The sequence below is a fragment of the Gossypium hirsutum genome, chromosome D09, assembly GCF_007990345.1.
Source record: "Gossypium hirsutum isolate 1008001.06 chromosome D09, Gossypium_hirsutum_v2.1, whole genome shotgun sequence".
Classification (NCBI taxonomy): domain Eukaryota; kingdom Viridiplantae; phylum Streptophyta; class Magnoliopsida; order Malvales; family Malvaceae; genus Gossypium; species Gossypium hirsutum.
In genome coordinates, this window is record NC_053445.1 from 41461433 (window position 1) to 41479266 (window position 17834).

At 32.0% G+C, this 17834-nt stretch overlaps 3 protein-coding genes across 4 annotated transcripts; all 3 read left to right on the top strand.

Annotated features, from left to right (window-relative positions):
• The first annotated feature begins 211 nt into the window (after positions 1 to 211).
• On the top strand, positions 212 to 3318 carry LOC107891323 (glycerol-3-phosphate dehydrogenase [NAD(+)] GPDHC1, cytosolic). Its single transcript, XM_016816077.2, has 5 exons — positions 212 to 1516; positions 1703 to 1924; positions 2241 to 2488; positions 2660 to 2799; positions 2946 to 3318. The coding sequence occupies exons 1-5, from the start codon at positions 859 to 861 to the stop codon at positions 3067 to 3069; spliced, it is 1392 nt and encodes a 463-aa protein (XP_016671566.1). The 5' UTR covers positions 212 to 858; the 3' UTR covers positions 3070 to 3318.
• Positions 3319 to 9073: 5755 nt separating this feature from the next.
• LOC107891322 (uncharacterized) lies at positions 9074 to 11241 on the top strand. 2 transcript variants are annotated; one of them, XR_001682180.2, is made up of 6 exons: positions 9074 to 9229; positions 9728 to 9770; positions 9856 to 9947; positions 10019 to 10118; positions 10388 to 10465; positions 10633 to 10874. XR_001682180.2 is itself a non-coding variant. In XM_016816076.2 (5 exons), exons 1-5 carry the CDS (start codon positions 9164 to 9166, stop codon positions 10689 to 10691), a joined length of 360 nt encoding a protein of 119 aa, XP_016671565.1. In that variant the 5' UTR covers positions 9075 to 9163; the 3' UTR covers positions 10692 to 11241. The 2 variants fall into 2 exon arrangements, 1 of the variants encoding a protein (XP_016671565.1); XM_016816076.2 differs by lacking the exon at positions 10388 to 10465 and having other exon boundaries at positions 9075 to 9229; positions 10633 to 11241.
• Positions 11242 to 13106: 1865 nt separating this feature from the next.
• On the top strand, positions 13107 to 17611 carry LOC107891321 (UDP-URONIC ACID TRANSPORTER 1). The gene is made up of 4 exons (XM_016816075.2): positions 13107 to 13657; positions 15183 to 15286; positions 16261 to 16489; positions 17156 to 17611. The coding sequence occupies exons 1-4, from the start codon at positions 13193 to 13195 to the stop codon at positions 17300 to 17302; spliced, it is 945 nt and encodes a 314-aa protein (XP_016671564.1). The 5' UTR covers positions 13107 to 13192; the 3' UTR covers positions 17303 to 17611.
• The last annotated feature ends 223 nt before the right edge of the window (positions 17612 to 17834 follow it).

The window sequence follows — 17834 nt, forward strand, 5'->3', positions numbered from 1 at the left end:
ATGGTGAATAAGTCATCCAATATTTATGTAATGACGGTTGGCATGCAACAACCTTTAATGCAACTCCCAACTCAAATCAATCACGCTCTTCTCAACTGTCACTCATCAATGCATCTCTCTCACCATTATTATTGATCACAAGCCCAGCTTTCACCATTTCACTCATCTGTTTCATTTACTTTAGCATCAACATTCACACATTCTTACTTTGTTTTGCCTTTCTTCCCTCTAAGTAAATGCACTTTGAAATTAACCATGCTGTGGTAATTAAACGAAATCCTCTACTTTATTTGTAACTGACAGCACCCAAAAAGCCAAAGGTTGGTCTATATTTCATTGACAATTATTTCTTCTTCTTTGCCCGCTTGTCTTTTTCTTTTTATTTATTATTCTATCTTTTCTGTTGAAGTTTATAGTTGGGTAGATGAACAAACTCTAGACGGAGATATCAATGTTTTGTTTTGTTTCCTATTTCTTTTTTATTATATCCCTTAGCAGCCTTCAATGAACTCCAACTGTTTAGATGCATTCATTCTGATGATATTGTTTTATATTGGAACTCTGTACAAGAACAATCTCTAGAACGGGTTGGTATGAATATCTATATGGAGTGATCAAAAGTTAGCTCTGGTTTTGGTACAAGAATCCACCAATAAAATTTTGTTCTTATTCAATCAGGGAGAATTCAACATGTTTTTCCTTGTTTCAAGTAAAGGCTGTTTAGTGCGGTTTTAGGAGAGCAAAAGCCATATAAAGTCATTAGGTAATTTGGCAAAATTTCCATGATCCTTTTCTACCTCACAACATATATCCTACATCCTTAGAATCAGAGAATTGGGTTTTCTTTGTTGGAAAAAGATGGTAGGGAGTATAGACACATTGCACCGGAGTTTGAACTCAAATGGATCTTTCTACAACTGTAATGGTTTGGAGGAGAAACTTGATGAGCTTCGGCACCTTCTATGCAAGAGTGATGGTGATCCGTTGAGGATTGTGAGTGTGGGAGCTGGTGCTTGGGGAAGTGTGTTCGCAGCTTTGCTGCAAGATAGCTACGGGCAGTTTCGAGACAAGGTTCAAATCAGAATATGGAGGAGGCCTGGAAGAGCAGTTGATAGAGCTACCGCAGAACATCTCTTTGAAGTGATCAATTCCAGGGAAGATGTATTGAGGAGGTTGATACGACGTTGTGCCTATTTGAAGTATGTTGAGGCTAGACTAGGCGATCGAACACTATTTGCGGATGAGATTTTGAAAGATGGGTTTTGCTTGAACATGATTGATACGCCACTTTGTCCTTTGAAAGTTGTGACTAACTTGCAGGAAGCTGTTTGGGATGCCGACATCGTGGTAAACGGCTTGCCTTCCACCGAGACACGTGATGTATTCCAAGAGATCAGCAATTATTGGAAAGAAAGGATCACTGTGCCTATCATTATCTCTTTGTCTAAGGGTATAGAGGCTGCACTGCAACCGCTTCCTCATATCATTACCCCAACACAGATGATTAATCGAGCAAGTAAGAGTCCCTCAATTACTTAATATGCATTGGTGAAGCAAAGCAAAATTTTCAATTCCAGATGATATTGTTACTACTTTCACTTTCCAGACCGCACAACCGATAGTCGAGTAGGATTCTCTGTTTCTTCTCAAGTAAATCTTTTATCTGTCTTGTTTTTGAGCTTTATGCGTATATTCCTTGCAGCTGGAGTACCTATAGAGAACATACTCTATCTTGGGGGACCAAATATTGCCTCTGAGATATACAATAAGGAATATGCTAACGCTCGAATATGTGGAGCCGAACAGTGGAGAAAACCGCTAGCAAAGTTCTTAAGACAGCCCCATTTCATTGTATGGGACAACAGTGATCTTGTCACTCATGAAGTCATGGGCGGCCTGAAGAATGTCTATGCCATCGGAGCTGGTAAGTACCCCCTGTATCTTTCGGCCAACTAAGTTTGTATAATAGACAACAACTGGTGCACCAACATATTTGCAGTGATTCTTTTACCCATCCCATTGACTTCCTTCAAAGATTATATACTATTTGATTTCCATGGAAGTAATGGTGAACAAATTTGGTTCATGATAGGTTAGACATCGTTTATATGCTTAAGAAAGAAACTTTGAAGAAGCTAAATCTTTAATTTGAATTTAAGATGGATGCAAATAGGAAACAATCTAATCATTCGAGTTCAAAAGGAATACTTGATAATGACTTTCAAGTTTGATTTTCTCAGGAATGGTAGCAGCCCTGACCAAGGAAAGTGCTACTAGCAAATCAGTGTATTTTGCACATTGTACATCAGAAATGATATTTATTACCCATTTGTTGGCTGAAGAACCAGAGAAGCTGGCAGGCCCTTTGCTGGCTGACACTTATGTGACATTGTTAAAAGGTCGTAATGCATGGTATGGCCAAATGTTAGCCAAAGGAGAACTAAGTCGAGATATGGGTGATAGCATCAGCGGAAAAGGAATGATTCAGGTAAAAAAAAAATGCTTGTTCAACATATATCTTATTCTTCAACTGTTATTTAGTAAGTGCAATTGATGGCTTTATGAGAATGTGGCAGTACGTCAGGATTATGACTCAAAATTGCATCTATCCATTATACTAATGAAGAACAAAATTAAACAAATGGTAATTGTTTACCAGGGAGTGTCTGCAGTAGGAGCATTTTATGAACTTCTGAGTCAATCGAGCTTAAGTGTGTTGCATCCAGATGGAAACAAGCCTGTTGCCCCTGTTGAGTTGTGCCCTTTATTGAAGACGCTCTACAAAATTCTTATAACAAGGTAGCTTCATATTCCTCATACAACAACTTCAATTTTCAGCTACAAATATCAGATAACATGTCTCTTTGACCAATGTGTAGTAACATGGTTATGTATGAGGAATAAGTCCAATGCTAAGCTTGTGGTTATATATTTTGAATGTTTAGGGAGAAGACGGCTGAAGCGATTCTGCAGGCACTGAGGGATGAAACCCTGAATGATCCTCGAGAGCGCATCGAGATTGCCCAGACACATGCATTCTATAAACCTTCACTTCTAGGCCAGCCTTGACAAGTTTGATGCATACCAAGATTTCAAGTTTAAAGGGAACTAATCATATGTAACCAATTGTTTCAGAATTCAACATGGTGTGTCATTGTCATTGTCATAAATATAGAGTACTGTACTGCCTTTATCCGAAACTCCATCCTTGAAATTTGTCTGAGTGAATTTTTTTTTCTTTTTTGACAAAGGGAGCATTTTTATGTTGTGACAACAAGAATGAAATTTTTTTAGCGAGAATCACGAGAATTTAAATTATTCCAACTCTTGAATTTAAAGTCAACAGCAACTTTATTTTTTCTTTTACCCTTTAGTTAAAAATTTTGAATATGACTTTGAAATTTTAAAGTCAACATGAAAATATATCTAGATTATATTCATATAAATATGTTTATATAGTTTGTTAGGTTGAGTAATTCAATTTAATAGCTTTTAGTTCTAAATGTAATTATGGAAAGTTTAAATTGGTTAAGATAAAAACTTTAAAAATTAGTTTAAAATGTCAAAATTTTGTATCAATCGATACAAGCCGGTACAAGTTGGTATTGAACGAAATAGGTCAAAATACACCGAAATTATCGAAACCCACTAAAATTTTGACAAAAATGAAACATAAACAATTTGATATCGGTTTAAGATCGAAATGATACGTACCGATCAGTACAGCCAGTACCAGTACCAGTACGATATTGACTACTATAATCTTATCTGTCCATGTCCATGCACCATATAGTCATCAATGCCATCCATTCCTGAGAGGCTTGTCAACTTCAACTAAATAAGACAAGCAAAACTGCAGCTCTTCTACCCAAAACAAATCTGAAAGCAGTCCTAATCTCATAAGACCCACTTGCCACTTGCTTCATTACGTTCCTTGTATGTTAACTCCTTCAAGTGCTGAAATAGTCCTGCCAATATAGTGTAGTTATAACATACGGTATTTTGTAGTATTTATAAACTCAGTTATACATTTATGCATCAATTTCAATTTCTGTCGTTCAAATTTTGATATAATAACAATATACATACATTCAATTGTACAATTGCTTTTAAAAATGAATTATAATAGAAAGATAATAATTAGTAAAGATATTAAATTATATATATAATAAGTAACTAAAATTATTAAAATTATATATTTTAAATTAAAAATTATAATATTAAATTTATATATTTGTTAATGCGTAGTTTAGAGTTTTGTGATTAAGGATGATTTATACCGAAGTGGAGGTGTTGAGAGCTACCAAAAGAGAGACTTGGTGAGGACAAAATGTTCGGGAAAGTTTTTTTTATAGGCAGTGAATTTTTGAGAAGACTATCTATGGGTCCTAGTGAAAGTATCCATACTTTATAGGATAATTTATAGGATAATTGGTAGGATTATGAGTTTTTTGTTATGACATGATTAGATGAGGGAAGCTACAAAGTAGGTAGCTAGTGGCAAGGTGTTACAACATGAACTGAAATGTGACGGTGTGATGGGGGAGGTTTTTGGCAAATCTTTGGCAGGATACAAATGGTTCCCTAAGTAGGTGAGCTATTGTGTCGATGAGCTCTTGAATTGGGCAAACTCCTTAGATTAGCGAGGTGCTGGAAAACCCACAGTTGAAGTAAAGGTTATAAAGGAACATTTTCAAGGCAATTGGGTCTATGCTAGGGGCGTTAAGTAGGTTGTTTGTTTTGGTGAATAGTCCTGAAAGAGGAGGTAAAAGTGAGCAAGCCTGAAAAGGTAATAGAAAAAGCAAACTTGATTAAATGTGCCTTACGCCTAAAAAGGCAAGTGGGGTGAGCACATTTGATACAAACCTTACGCTGAAGAAAGAAACATAATGAGCGAGCGTTAGGCTTGGAGAGGCAATTAAGATACAACGGTGTAGCTAGGGAGATTGGTGGGGACCATCCTCTTGTTGGAATGTCGGTATGTCTTGTACAACGAACTAATCAAGTTGAAATAAGGTTAAAGAAATACTTTTTCAATCTGATCCCTTTTCAATGTCGATATTGTTTCAGCCCGACCCCTTTGTGATGTCGATCCCAAGCCCCAACAAAATCGTCTCGACCATTGCATAGTTCACCCAATTAAAGCGAACAACAAAAACTCTCTTGAACTTTTTAGAGAGAAAGTTCAAAAGAACTACTAGACCCTCTATTTGTTTCTAGGTAACCAACACTCTCTAAGGGATTCTATTCATTTTATTAATCTAAGCTAATAAAAAAACGGAATAATTCCCTTTTATTTTTAGAGAAAACTATGGAAAATATTAATACATTATATCCTTTCCGAAAGAACATTATCTTTCATAATTTTTATCTTTGACCGTTATAACTATTTATTTTAATAATTTCGGTAAACTATATTCAGTTAATATTTTATATGAATCAAATTCATATATTAATTTTAACTATGTTCTCTATTTATATAGAACAAGTTTGTACATATAATTTTAACTATGTTCTCTATTTATATATAACAAGTTTGTACATATAATGTGTTCAATGTTTAACTATTAAATTAAATTGATTCAATAATTAATTTAATTCATGTGGCAACTAAACACAATATCAATTGTGTTTGGATTTTGTTACCAAAATTACAAGAAGTCGTGATTCGACATAATCTTTCTATGATAAATTTTCATGTATTATATCATTTTATCTTTTATATCTAGATTTGACACAAGTCATGGAATAATCATACTTGTATAGTCCAATCTCATATTTATTGATATTCTAAGTAGACTATGATAAACAAATAAATGTGATATATCATATCAACTTATTTGAGCATGACCATGCATTTCTAGTTTCATTCCATTAAGTGGCCTAATATATTACTCCCATTATGTAGGAGGGACAAATCATATATTGATCAATCATATCCCACTACATAAATTTGTGACATACCCAACATCAGTCTTTATAGTACAACCTGTTATAGTAGACGTTTGGCTGTATCAAAATATACGACTCATGATGTTGGAATAATGATGATCTCAAGTTTGAGGATCATATATATAGTTATCACTATGAGTAATGTTGTGATTATTACATAATAATCCAAGAAACATACTCATAGCGGGTCAGTCCAGCATGTTTTTATCTAACACATACTCTTGTATTGATTTTGACATCCATATGTCAATGACAACACTTTGTCATTAATCAACTATACATTAGTCTCAAAGTATTATTATTGTCTAAACTCACAATAATACTTAATTAAAGACCTTTTAAGAATAACTATATTATTCCCAGGATATTATAATTAATCAATTTATTTATACACACAGAAAAAGAAACTGAAATAATAATGACAATGCATTATATTAACAAACTAGGTAGAAACGAGTATGTGATTACAATCATTTTATGATTGGTCTTTGGGCATACTTTAACCCCTCCCCCTTTCTCCCACTAATTTTTGAATATCTTCCTTGGTTTTTATAATTTTATTTAAAAAATGTATATTTATGTGTTTGGGCCCTCAAAATTTTCAAATTCTCACTCAACATTTGACGTTTTATTTTGATATGGTAAAAAGTTGTCATTCAACATTAATGGTGGGTTTGGATGGACGAATAGGTGCGGTGTGGTACGTTTAACTTATTTTTTGTGCCACTACGATTTTTACACTAACCGCATGTAACCGCATGTAAACACATCGTCCATCCAAACCCACCCTAAATTTATTAGAAAATGCATATTTTTGTATTTGCCCCCTCTTAGATTTTCTTTTAAATTAATAGAGCATATTTGTATTTGGTTTGCTTAAATTTTTATTTTGATATGTTAAAAAGTTGTAATTTGTAATTTGCTATAATAAATTTAATAACACTTTTGGTTAAAACCTTAACTTAATTTTATCTATTTACCTTCTCAACCAATCAAATATATACTTACTTTAATTTTAATGAATTAATCTTATTTTTCTTACTTTCAAAAAAAAAAAAATTCTTATTCTTATACTCATGAGAAAGAAAAGTGCAGCTAAATCATTACAATACTTAATAAGAAATTATTTAATATATTTTCGTTATTAAATATAAAATTATATGTATCTCCCGGTTATATAAAGGTTTAAGGATACAAAAAACTCTCAAACTTTTTCAAAAAAAAGTAATTAAGTCATTACTTTTTTTTTGAACTCATTTAGGTACTTAAACTTTCAAAATACATTAAAAATACACTCAAACCTTTTCGAAAAAAGCAATTAAGCCCCTACTTTTTTTCCACTCAATTGGGTACATGAACTTTCAAAATGCATCAAAAATACACTCAAACCTTTTCGAAAAAAGCAATTAAGCCCCTACTTTTTTTTCCATTCAATTGGGTACTTGAACTTTCAAAATGCATAAAAAAGACCCTCAAACTTTTTCAAAAAAAGCAATTAAGTCCATGTTTTTTTATTAAAAATCAGAAAAAAAAGCTATACTTATTATTAAATTTTAATAAAAAATTCAATTATTAAATTTTATTAAAAGTTAGAAAAAATATAAAAATGGTAAAAAAATATAAAATTTTATAAAAATAGCAAAAATTATAAAATATATAGAAATATAAAAAAATTATAAAATTTTATAAAGTCGTAAGAAAATTATACAAAATGTAAAGAAATATAAATTTCGTAAATTTTTTATAAAAATTATTGTACCAAAAGAAGCATTTTATAATTTTCTATAACTTTTATTGATTTTATTTTTTTTATCATTTCTCGTCACATGTCACGTTGTGTTATGGCACGTGATGACTTTAATTGAAAAAAAACTAGGGGTCGTTAATTTTTTTATGATTTTTATAAAATTTTACAATTTTTTATTTTTTACGATTTTTATAAAAAAAATTATATTTTTTAATAAGTTTTAAATTTTTCATATTTTATTAAAATTTAATAATTTTTCTAAAATTTATTGTTTATTATTTATTTTCTAATTTTTAATAAGAGCAAGAGCTTAATTGCTTTTTTGAAAAATTTTGAGGGTCTTTTTGATGCATTTTAAAAGTTCAAGTACTTAATTGAGTGAAAAAAAAGCAGGGCCTAATTGCTTTTATTGAAAATTTTTGAGGGCCTTTTTGATACATTTTGAAAGTTTAAGTACCCAATTGAGTGAAGAAAAATAGGGGCCTAATTGCTTTTTTTGAAGAAATTTGAGGGTTTTTTTGATACATTTTGAAAGTTCAAGTGCTCAATTAAGTGCAAAAAAAAAAAACATAAAGAGGCTTAATTTTTTGTTTTAAAGTTTGAGGAATTTTTACACTTTTAAGCAGTTATGGCTTATATAAATTAATATGTTTTTATTTTTATTTTTAGAAAGTATATTCTAACGTGGAGGCTCTATGATTAACACATCAACTCCTTGTTATTATGAAATTCCGTAAGCCATGCGTTTTTGTAATCAACATTTCTTTTATTTACTCTTTTATAATTTGGGAGTATTATATGATAACGTCATTTTCACTTTTTGAATCATATAAATAATTCCTTTTTTGCATTTTATATATTCCATTTTTAACACATTATAATTTAACTTCTCATTTTTAATTTTTAATTTTTTGTAATTCCATTTTTTTAAAAATTATTAATTATTACGAAGTTTTCATTTCTTTCAATTTATTAATCTTTGATTTGAAGTCTTAATTTATTTAGATTTAATACCTAAGTTCACTTTTGATTTTTATAATTAGGTCCTTATGATTTGGGTTTTAATTTCTATTATTTTTCTTACTTTAATTTTTTACAAAAACTTATTTTATTTCATATAATTGTTATTTATTAATACTTCACATGTTTACTTTTTTCTTTTTAACTCGCATACAACATATATCATAAGAATTATAATATAGTAATTTATTTGTATTAAATTATAAAGAAAAATGATTACGGGAATGATATTTTAATTTTTAAACATATTATTTTTCAAAGGTTATTTAATTTTTAAATATAATTTAAAATTTATTAAAAATATAATAAAACAATGTATGATACAGGTATACAAAGAAATATGTGTGTATATGCCAAAAGATCCTCCCGTATATTGTATAAAAGGTTCTTTATGAAGCGTGGACCGTCTCTTAATAGAATAGAAAATCACAGTTTTAAGTTTCAATGAAGCCAACCATGGCGAGTGAAGAGCTCCTCAAACCCTTCTACCAGAGAGCTACCGAAGCCGAGGTTTTGATTTCTTTTCCTTTTCCTTTTTCTTTTTTTTTTTCTTAATCATTGTATAACCTTTTTTTTTTTTTTACTTTTGCTAATAGAAATTCTATTATAGTGGGTTATTAAAGATGTTTAATTCTGCCATTGCTATCATTTTTGTAGTCATAAAAATTGCCTTGGCCTGATTTAGCCTTTTGAAATACATGAATAAATTATTTTCTGCTTTTTTCTGTATAGCTTTTCATTTGTGCATCAACTGGAGTTCTGGGTTAGTTATTTGTTCAGCAATGTCGATAGTCAACCCTTAAAAGCACCTCACGGTTCTTACTGTTAATTAGTTTCTGAATTGCACCTTGTTGAATAATCGGAACTTTTTGAACTTGTTTTCCTTTGAAGTTCCTATGAATGCTTGTGATAAAATTGATATTTTCAGTATCAGTATATGAACATTTGGACTTTTTAATATTGCATCATGTATTCTGCTTACTGATGTGCTTGCTTTTCGAATTAAAGGAACGGCTATCCAGACTAGAAGCTGTTCTAGCGGGCAATAAAGGTAATGGCTGAGGTATTCCACTGGAAGCTAATTTATGCTTACCTAAATTAGATTCTAATTAGGTTACCAAATGTTGGCAATATAGATGCTGGAAATCAGGAACTTTCCCAGTTAATAAGTGAATTACAGGCGAAGTTAGAAGATGCAAATGCTGAGACACTTTCAGAGCGAGAAAAGGTAGTTGAAACTTTGTCTAATATTTTGTGGAAAACAATAGGATTTATAGCACGATGACTTGTTACTTGTAGGCTAAGAAGCTGACCATGGAAAATGAAAAACTCAAATATCGCATTGCCCATCTTGTCCAAGCAGTTAAGGTGGCTGATCAGAAATTAGAGTGCATGAGAGGTAAGAATTGAAATTTATTGTGCTGAATATTGAAGCTTATATGTTATGAATTGTCCTAGAACCAGAAATCATATACAAGTAATTTTGGATTAGGACAACAGAAAGTCGATTACCTGTAGGTCTAGAGTAATTAGACTTCTGAGATATGTTTATCCAAGAAAAACAGACGACTTCTGAGTTTATTGTCAGGGTTGTATATCATAGCTTAGTTTAGATATATATATTGGTGTTACTTAGGCAAGTGTTATCTTCTGCACATTGTGCGACAGGAAAATATGCTTGAGTGTGTTTGACCCATCAATAATACTACTCAAATGATAGCAGTGGTGTTCTTGGACGATGAAAAGGTGCAAAATAATCAAAACAACCAGCAATGGCGTTCCATGGATGTTTATTGTCAGAATTTATTTCCTTTTTCTTCATTGCTTTAGTGGTTGTTTTGACCATCTTGAGTTCTGATGTGCCATACATTGGTCGCAACTTGTTAATACATACATTGGTTCAATGTCAACAGGTGATGTTTCTGAAGCAACAGCACAGACATCATCAAAATTTGAGACCATGAGATTGTGAGTTTGGACCATGAGATTGTTCACATGTTTCTTGTTGAAGTGGTCTGATTATACCTGTACAATGCAAGGCATCTGTAAAACTTTCCTTTCGGATTTCTATAATCACTTGGATTGATTGGTACTTAGCATGAACAAAAGGCCATGAATGAAAATGCCCTTTACTTTGAAATAAAGGTTTTGAGAAGTCCTCAGATATGTGGGACTTTCTTAGAAAGTCCTTTTTGGATAATGGGATGAGACAATACTGATGCAAACCAGTAAAAAAGGATATAAGATTAGGACTTGGGTCAGGCCCTGGAGTCCATAAATAGGAAGTGTGTGGTAGGAGGTAGGAATAGAAGTTGGAATTGATGAATGGTACACTACACATAACAGTCTCTCTACTATATATTAGATAGCATTTTGAACCCTCTACTGAAAAAATGGCCAAATTGGTCCCTATATGTTAGTTGAGAGAGCAGAATAGTCCCTTTATTAAAATTGTGTCTTTAAATGTTTATTTTGGTCTTATATGCAAGGCATAATAATAAATTTAGCCTTTGACCCCTTTACATATTTGTTCAATTTGGCCCTGACTCTTTTAATTGGAGCAAATTAGCCCTCTACATTGAGTTGTATATCTGGATTTGTTGGTGGTCTATTCCTTAAATTTTATCAATGAAAAATTGATTTACACTTGATCTTAGAATGCATTTAGGCTTAGAAATAATAAAAAATGCATTTGTCAATTTAATAATTCGTTCATCATTTTTAAACATTAGACATTTGTTAATAAAATTCATGGATAAATATTGTATTCATGAAATTATTAAATTGACAAAAACGAATATTAGATTTCTGTGTTTTATATGAAGTTTAAGAAGAAATATTTGACGTTGAAATTACTTGATGCATTAAAGTTTACTTAAATCATTAAAAGATTTTAAAGAAATTTAGTATTGAAGCACGGGCCATGGGAGAAAAGATTCAGGCAAATCGAATTCCCTTCTAGTGGAGATGTTGCTAGCTTGGTTGAGTTATACATTTAACGGAATTGGAAAAAAGGATTTCGGCATATTCCACTGTCTAAGCATGCGAATAACTGTACACAGAGTTTATTACTATTTACAGATCCGCTAAACTCAGTTCAAGGTTTCAGTTAAATGTAATCGCCTAGAGTTGTTAAAAAAAAAAAAGATTTTTAAGAAATTTAGTAATTTTTTAGAAAATTTTATTTAATCTACTAAAAGGATTCTAAGTAATTACTGAAAACATATTTAATACTTGAAAGGTTACTTGTAAGAGAAACATTAAAATATTTGTAAAAAGTAATGAAAAGTTTACTTCAACATTAAAAAGTTGTTAAGAAAATGAGTAAATCCTAAATTGCGGGAAAGTTACTTAAAAATGAAGTTGCAACTTGGTAATCCCATTTCTTTAGCATTTAGGTTTTCTTTTCCTCATTCATGCTTTAAATCATTTTCTTTCTACTTCATAATAGGCTCAGGGGCTCTTTTTAGAATTGCAAATTAAAGAAAAACAACACAGTAGCTCATTACCTAATTATAATATGTTCCTTCAACTAATTGCTGTTAATTTTGTATCGGTGTAATAATAAATTTAATTCTAATAATATATTTTTTGCTTTTGTTTTTATGGCTAAGATTTAATTTGGGTATTTGAAAAAAGTACCTCTGAATCTCACACAATCCTGCCAAGAATACGAATGGGAAGGTGGTGGTGGTGAGCGCAGATCTCGGCTCAGGAGATTTAGTCAAAAGATTGATGAAGATGATGATATTTAGAATACAAAACTATATTTTTGTAAAAATTGGGTTTTTCATTTTTTTAAATACAAAAGAAAATTATAAAAGTTGGAGGCTAAATTTATCATTACACTAATTTAAAAACTACAATGTCATCTGAGGTAATAAAAATTAATAGAACTAGACCATAAAAGATAGATACGATTGGTTTTTTCTAATTGGGTGAGTAAAAAAAAAAGGTTAAGAATAATTAGGTTGTAATTTACCCTAAAAAAAAGTAAAAGACATTTCCAATTATCATTTTGATTATTAATCTAATCATGTTTTATAATTATTAATTCTTATTATATTTATTTGGATGCATTATTTATAATTACAACGTAACTATATTTGTATATATTATATTCTCCTGGTTATATTAAACATTTATTATTTAATTTAATAATAATCAAAATATTTTTATAATTAATTAGATTGTTATAATTAAATATTGAATATAACAAAAATAAATAAAATAATTAATAACTAACAAATTATAAAATTTTATTTAAAAATCATTTAATTTTTTTAATAAATAGTTAACTCTAAAAAACCATTTAAAATTGTTCTTTTTATCGAATATTTTCCCTTTTAAAAATAAATAAATAAATAACCGCAAAAGCCAAAATTTCCGTTGAAGCTCTTCTTCTTCTGCTGCTGTTTTTTAATCAACAATAGATCCAGCCCTTTTCCCTTCCACCCTCCAAACTCCAAAAAAATGTCATCAACCCAGCAATCCTCTTCAACAAAAAAGCAAACCCTTTTCATAGCTTCACTTATAATCCTATGGTACTCCTCCAACATTGGAGTTCTTCTCTTAAATAAATTCTTACTTTCCAACTATGGTTTCAGATTCCCAATCTTTTTAACAGTGTGCCACATGTCAGCTTGTGCTTTTCTCAGTTACGTCTCTATTGTGTTCATGAAACTTGTCCCTCTCCAACCTATCAAATCCAGGCCTCAGTTCCTAAAGATTGCAACTTTAAGTGTTGTCCTTTGTGGTTCAGTTGTTGGAGGTAACATTTCCTTAAGATACCTCCCTGTCTCTTTTAACCAGGCTGTTGGTGCTACCACACCCTTTTTCACTGCCTTATTTGCTTACTTCATGACTTTCAAGAGAGAAGCTTGGGTTACTTATGCTGCTCTTGTTCCTGTTGTTGCCGGGGTTGTCATTGCTAGTGGGGTATGTTCCTTTTTTTCTGTCTTTTTGGATCTTTTAGTGATAAGATGAAGAAACCTTCCACTTTTATGTTTGTTTTGGTTCTTTACGTAATTTTGTCTCTCTTTTTTTTGTGTGTAAATGTGTATGTAGTGATGAGTTTATAGATCTGAAATTGTATTACTATTGATGTTATTTGTCTATGATAATTAGTTGTAAATGTATGCTGATCTCTGACTACCATAAATCATAAGGAGTGTATAATATAACTGTGAGAGATTAACGATGGTAATGCATTAGTAATTTAAAATTTAACCAATTAGTCCATATTGGCATAGATGATTAATTAGTTTAATAAATTGAAACAATAGGAACCAGCAAAAGCTTTGTAGCTTTTATGTTTTTCGTTGTCTTTGACGTTGACATATTTCATGACTGTCTTTGTTCTGTAAGTCGTAGTAAAGCTGTATGCAGTTTGCATCAAATTGCAGCTAGAAAGCGGGATATCTTGAAACTATGGAAATTCGTTCAATCTGAAGTAAAAGTAGATGTTGGTGTAGTTATGCTTAAGTTATACATGCGGTATCTCAGAACTCAGTTATTGATCGCACTTGTTTAATTTGTATATCCTTTAGATGGTCTTGTGCCACTTGTGATGACAAACTATAGATGTACAGCTCATCTCATTAGGCCAAGAAGTCCAACTGTAACATTTGTCCAGCACTAATCCATTCAGAGTGTAATTCAATATCATGATAGTAATCTGCAATAGGTGTGCAGTGAAGGTGTAAATTACTTCCTTTGTAATAGAAGTTGCAATGTCATTGGGACCAATGTTTATTTATGCGAGATACTGGCTGCATAGTGATTAGCCGTATCCACCGTATAGCTTTAGATTCATAACTAATACAAGCAAACTGGCTTGAGAGTTTGAAATTTCTAGAAGAGGAAACAAGTAGAGAAGCAAAAAACAATCAAACTGGCTTGGGGTGTCCACTCTGTTTACAAGTAATTCCTTCTTTGATGTATAATTGACCACCATATACAAGAACCTATTGTTGCAAAATCTTTTGGCTGCATCATGTACAATTGTCTCCCTCCCTCCAATCTTCCCCAAGAAAATGAAAAAGAAAACAAATGAAAGAAGATCGTTCCACCTTGGACTCCACTATATTTTGGGGAGGAAAAGGCAGGTTTATTGCCCATGTTCATACATTTCTCTGCTACACTAGCATAGCTATGGCCTATTCGGGCTGCACCATAGTGACGTTTCCTTACTGTGCTTAAATACAGTAACCATTGTTTCATTCCATAATGCTGTCTAAATTGTTTGGTCAAGTTTCCAAATCAAGTTTTGTCGGTCTTTGCACCTTGTTCATGAATTCATGCTGCAAAATTGGTGGCAAAGGAATTTTTCTCAAAACCCTGTCATTCAGTTCATGATTTGTTAACTAGGAAAGAGACAAAGAGCTCTAAGTAACTTTCAGCAGTGCTGGGCTATCTTTACTTCTTCCCTAAAAACTTATTTGGTTAATGAATTTTATGGCAGGGTGAACCAGGTTTTCACTGGTTTGGATTCATTATGTGCTTAAGTGCAACTGCCGCAAGGGCCTTCAAATCTGTTCTTCAGGGCATTCTGCTTTCTTCTGAAGGGTATAACAGTTTTATTTTTATTAGTTCATCATCTGCATTGCCACATTTCTTTGTGCATTTCAGTGCATATAGGTTTTGTTTTGTCCCTCTTCTCTTTTGAGCATTGGAATTCTCTCGTAATCTCTTGGATTTTTACCAAAGTTAAGTTGCCTACAATTTCTGTTATTGAAAGACCATGTAGTCAAATGCTGCTATTAAGTTTATTTTTTACTGTCATTATTTAGTATTTCAATCTTTTAAAGGGAATATACTGTCATGTTATGTCTTAGTTGAATTCTAGCTCCTGCCAGCTATGAGGGGTGCATTTCTTCCATGTGTTCCTTACGGATATTATATTTTGGGGAAGAAATCAGGTTAATTGGAGGAAAACTTTTGAAAGCCTGATTTATGGCAGAAAAAGTGGCCAAAAAAAAAAAAAACCTGACATAGGATTGTGGAGTTCTTTTCCTCTCCTTTCTTAAATGTAGGACTGCATAGATGGTAGCCAGCTTTTCTGACGAAGAGGACATTGTCAACTATAACCATGGAAAGAAAAACTTTCCACTATTAGTTTCTGTGTAAATTCCAACTAGAAAATGACATGAAAGTAGACCAAAAAGGGGTCTTTGTAATTGTTGACAACCAGAAGAAACCTTGCATTTAACATACCCTTTATCTTCAAGTTAAGCGATTAGTCTGAGCAAAAGTTTGGACCTTAAAATTTCTTATTATTTCAATTTCTATTGGTGATGATTGGTAGTAATATAATTTTTTGCATTAACATCATTTTTTCTAATGTGAAAAAAACTCATTTCCAAACTAAGTGTTCCTACATAAGTGCCAAAGGCTTTTACTATAATCTGAAAGTGAGTTATGGATGTCTAATGTTTCTACTTCTTCCCGTACCCCCCATCATATTGTGTCTTTCTCTTGTATCCTACAAGCATTTCTATTTGTCTTCACTCTTAAACTGCTTGGGCGTTTCATTCTTACAGAGAAAAGTTGAACTCGATGAATTTGCTACTCTATATGTCCCCAATTGCAGTTCTAGTTTTAGTGCCTGCAGTACTTATAATGGAGCCCAATGTGTTAGAAGTCATCTTATCCCTTGGAAAACAACACAGATACATGTGGCTGCTTCTTTTCATTAATTCAACAATGGCATATTCAGCCAACTTGTCAAACTTCTTGGTGACTAAACATACAAGTGCATTAACACTCCAGGTTCAATATCTTCTGCCTTCCTCTAGTTTAATTTTTTAATATCTATATCTATGGATTATAGTAGTAAATGTTGACCTTCAGCACCTCATCAAATTTGATAAACTCTTAAAAGAATCTCATTAAGGTGATGTCGGTAACTGCTTTATATCAATTGCACAAGTAGAACACTAGTATAGCTATAATATGTGGCTTGTATAAATGAATAACTTGTGATTGACTTTCATCACATTACACAAATGACTGTTTCACCATCATTCATACTTTCCTGGAATGTTGTAGGTTATACAAGTTTATTAGCAATTATCATTTTGTAGTCTCGTTAACAAAAAAAAAGAAGAAAAAAGGCTTTGATTAAGTACTGCATGCATGCTTTGCTTTCAGTAAGCCTTTTGTTGCATAGGAGGTAGATGTCCTTTATTCCAAATTCATGCCTTCACTAATGATCGAGTGTGAGTGTTAGACTTAAAGAATAGCATACTTAAGCCCTTTAAATTCTCTAGTGGCCAGGAAAGGAATCACAATAGAAAAACAATCATAAGCGTTCACATAGCTGGAAGCTCAACCAAAAGCGCATCATTAGTTGGACATTCCTCTTTTGCATTTCACCTGCAATAATATGAAATTTCAGCTTGTGCTTGCATTTTTTTCATCTGATATTGTGGTCAGGTGTTAGGCAATGCAAAAGGTGCTGTGGCTGTTGTCATCTCAATACTTCTGTTCAGAAATCCTGTAACAGTTGTGGGCATCGGTGGTTATACAATGACTGTCCTTGGTGTTGTTGCTTATGGAGAAGCAAAGCGTAGGTTTAGATAAATGACATGTCACGTCACATTTTACCGATATGAATTCAATTTAGTGGACTTGGAAATGTTGTGTTTTCATGAAAGAGTATAGTGAGATTTAAAGGGCAGATTCCTAGTGAATATAGTATTTTGTAGAGTGCTTTAATTGCCTACACATGCATGCCTTCCCTTGTGTTCTTACCCTTATTTATTTGGGACCTTCCCATTTTTAGCTTCTTCCAGTGTGGTTAATGTTAAGAGGAAAATATGTGTTTTCCATCAGCTCCCTCCCATGTTACCTATAATAGTTTATGTAATTGAAGAATTCTTTCTCTCGTAATAGTTGGTGCAGTCTCGCCTCTTTCCTTTTGAGCTTTCTATTTGTAATCAAGCACGAACCTCTATCCTACCTATGGGCCTCCAACTAAATTGTGAAAGCTCTATTGTTGTATATATAATCCGTGCTGAGAGTTTGCCCACAATTAAGTTATACTTCACCACAAACACCACGTTGAAAGGGTAAAATAAAATTTACAGTGAGATTCATGATTTGAAACCCAAAT

Coding starts and splice junctions, on each gene's coding strand:
- LOC107891323 (XM_016816077.2), top strand. CDS start 859: ATGGTAGGGAGTATAGACACATTGCACCGGAGTTTGAACTCAAATGGA. Junction 1,925..2,240: donor TGTCTATGCCATCGGAGCTG/GTAAGTACCCCC, acceptor TGATTTTCTCAG/GAATGGTAGCAGCCCTGACC. Junction 2,489..2,659: donor GCGGAAAAGGAATGATTCAG/GTAAAAAAAAAA, acceptor ATTGTTTACCAG/GGAGTGTCTGCAGTAGGAGC.
- LOC107891322 (XM_016816076.2), top strand. CDS start 9,164: ATGAAGCCAACCATGGCGAGTGAAGAGCTCCTCAAACCCTTCTACCAG. Junction 9,230..9,727: donor AGAGAGCTACCGAAGCCGAG/GTTTTGATTTCT, acceptor TTCGAATTAAAG/GAACGGCTATCCAGACTAGA. Junction 9,771..9,855: donor TGTTCTAGCGGGCAATAAAG/GTAATGGCTGAG, acceptor TTGGCAATATAG/ATGCTGGAAATCAGGAACTT.
- LOC107891321 (XM_016816075.2), top strand. CDS start 13,193: ATGTCATCAACCCAGCAATCCTCTTCAACAAAAAAGCAAACCCTTTTC. Junction 15,287..16,260: donor ATTCTGCTTTCTTCTGAAGG/GTATAACAGTTT, acceptor TCATTCTTACAG/AGAAAAGTTGAACTCGATGA. Junction 16,490..17,155: donor CAAGTGCATTAACACTCCAG/GTTCAATATCTT, acceptor TATTGTGGTCAG/GTGTTAGGCAATGCAAAAGG.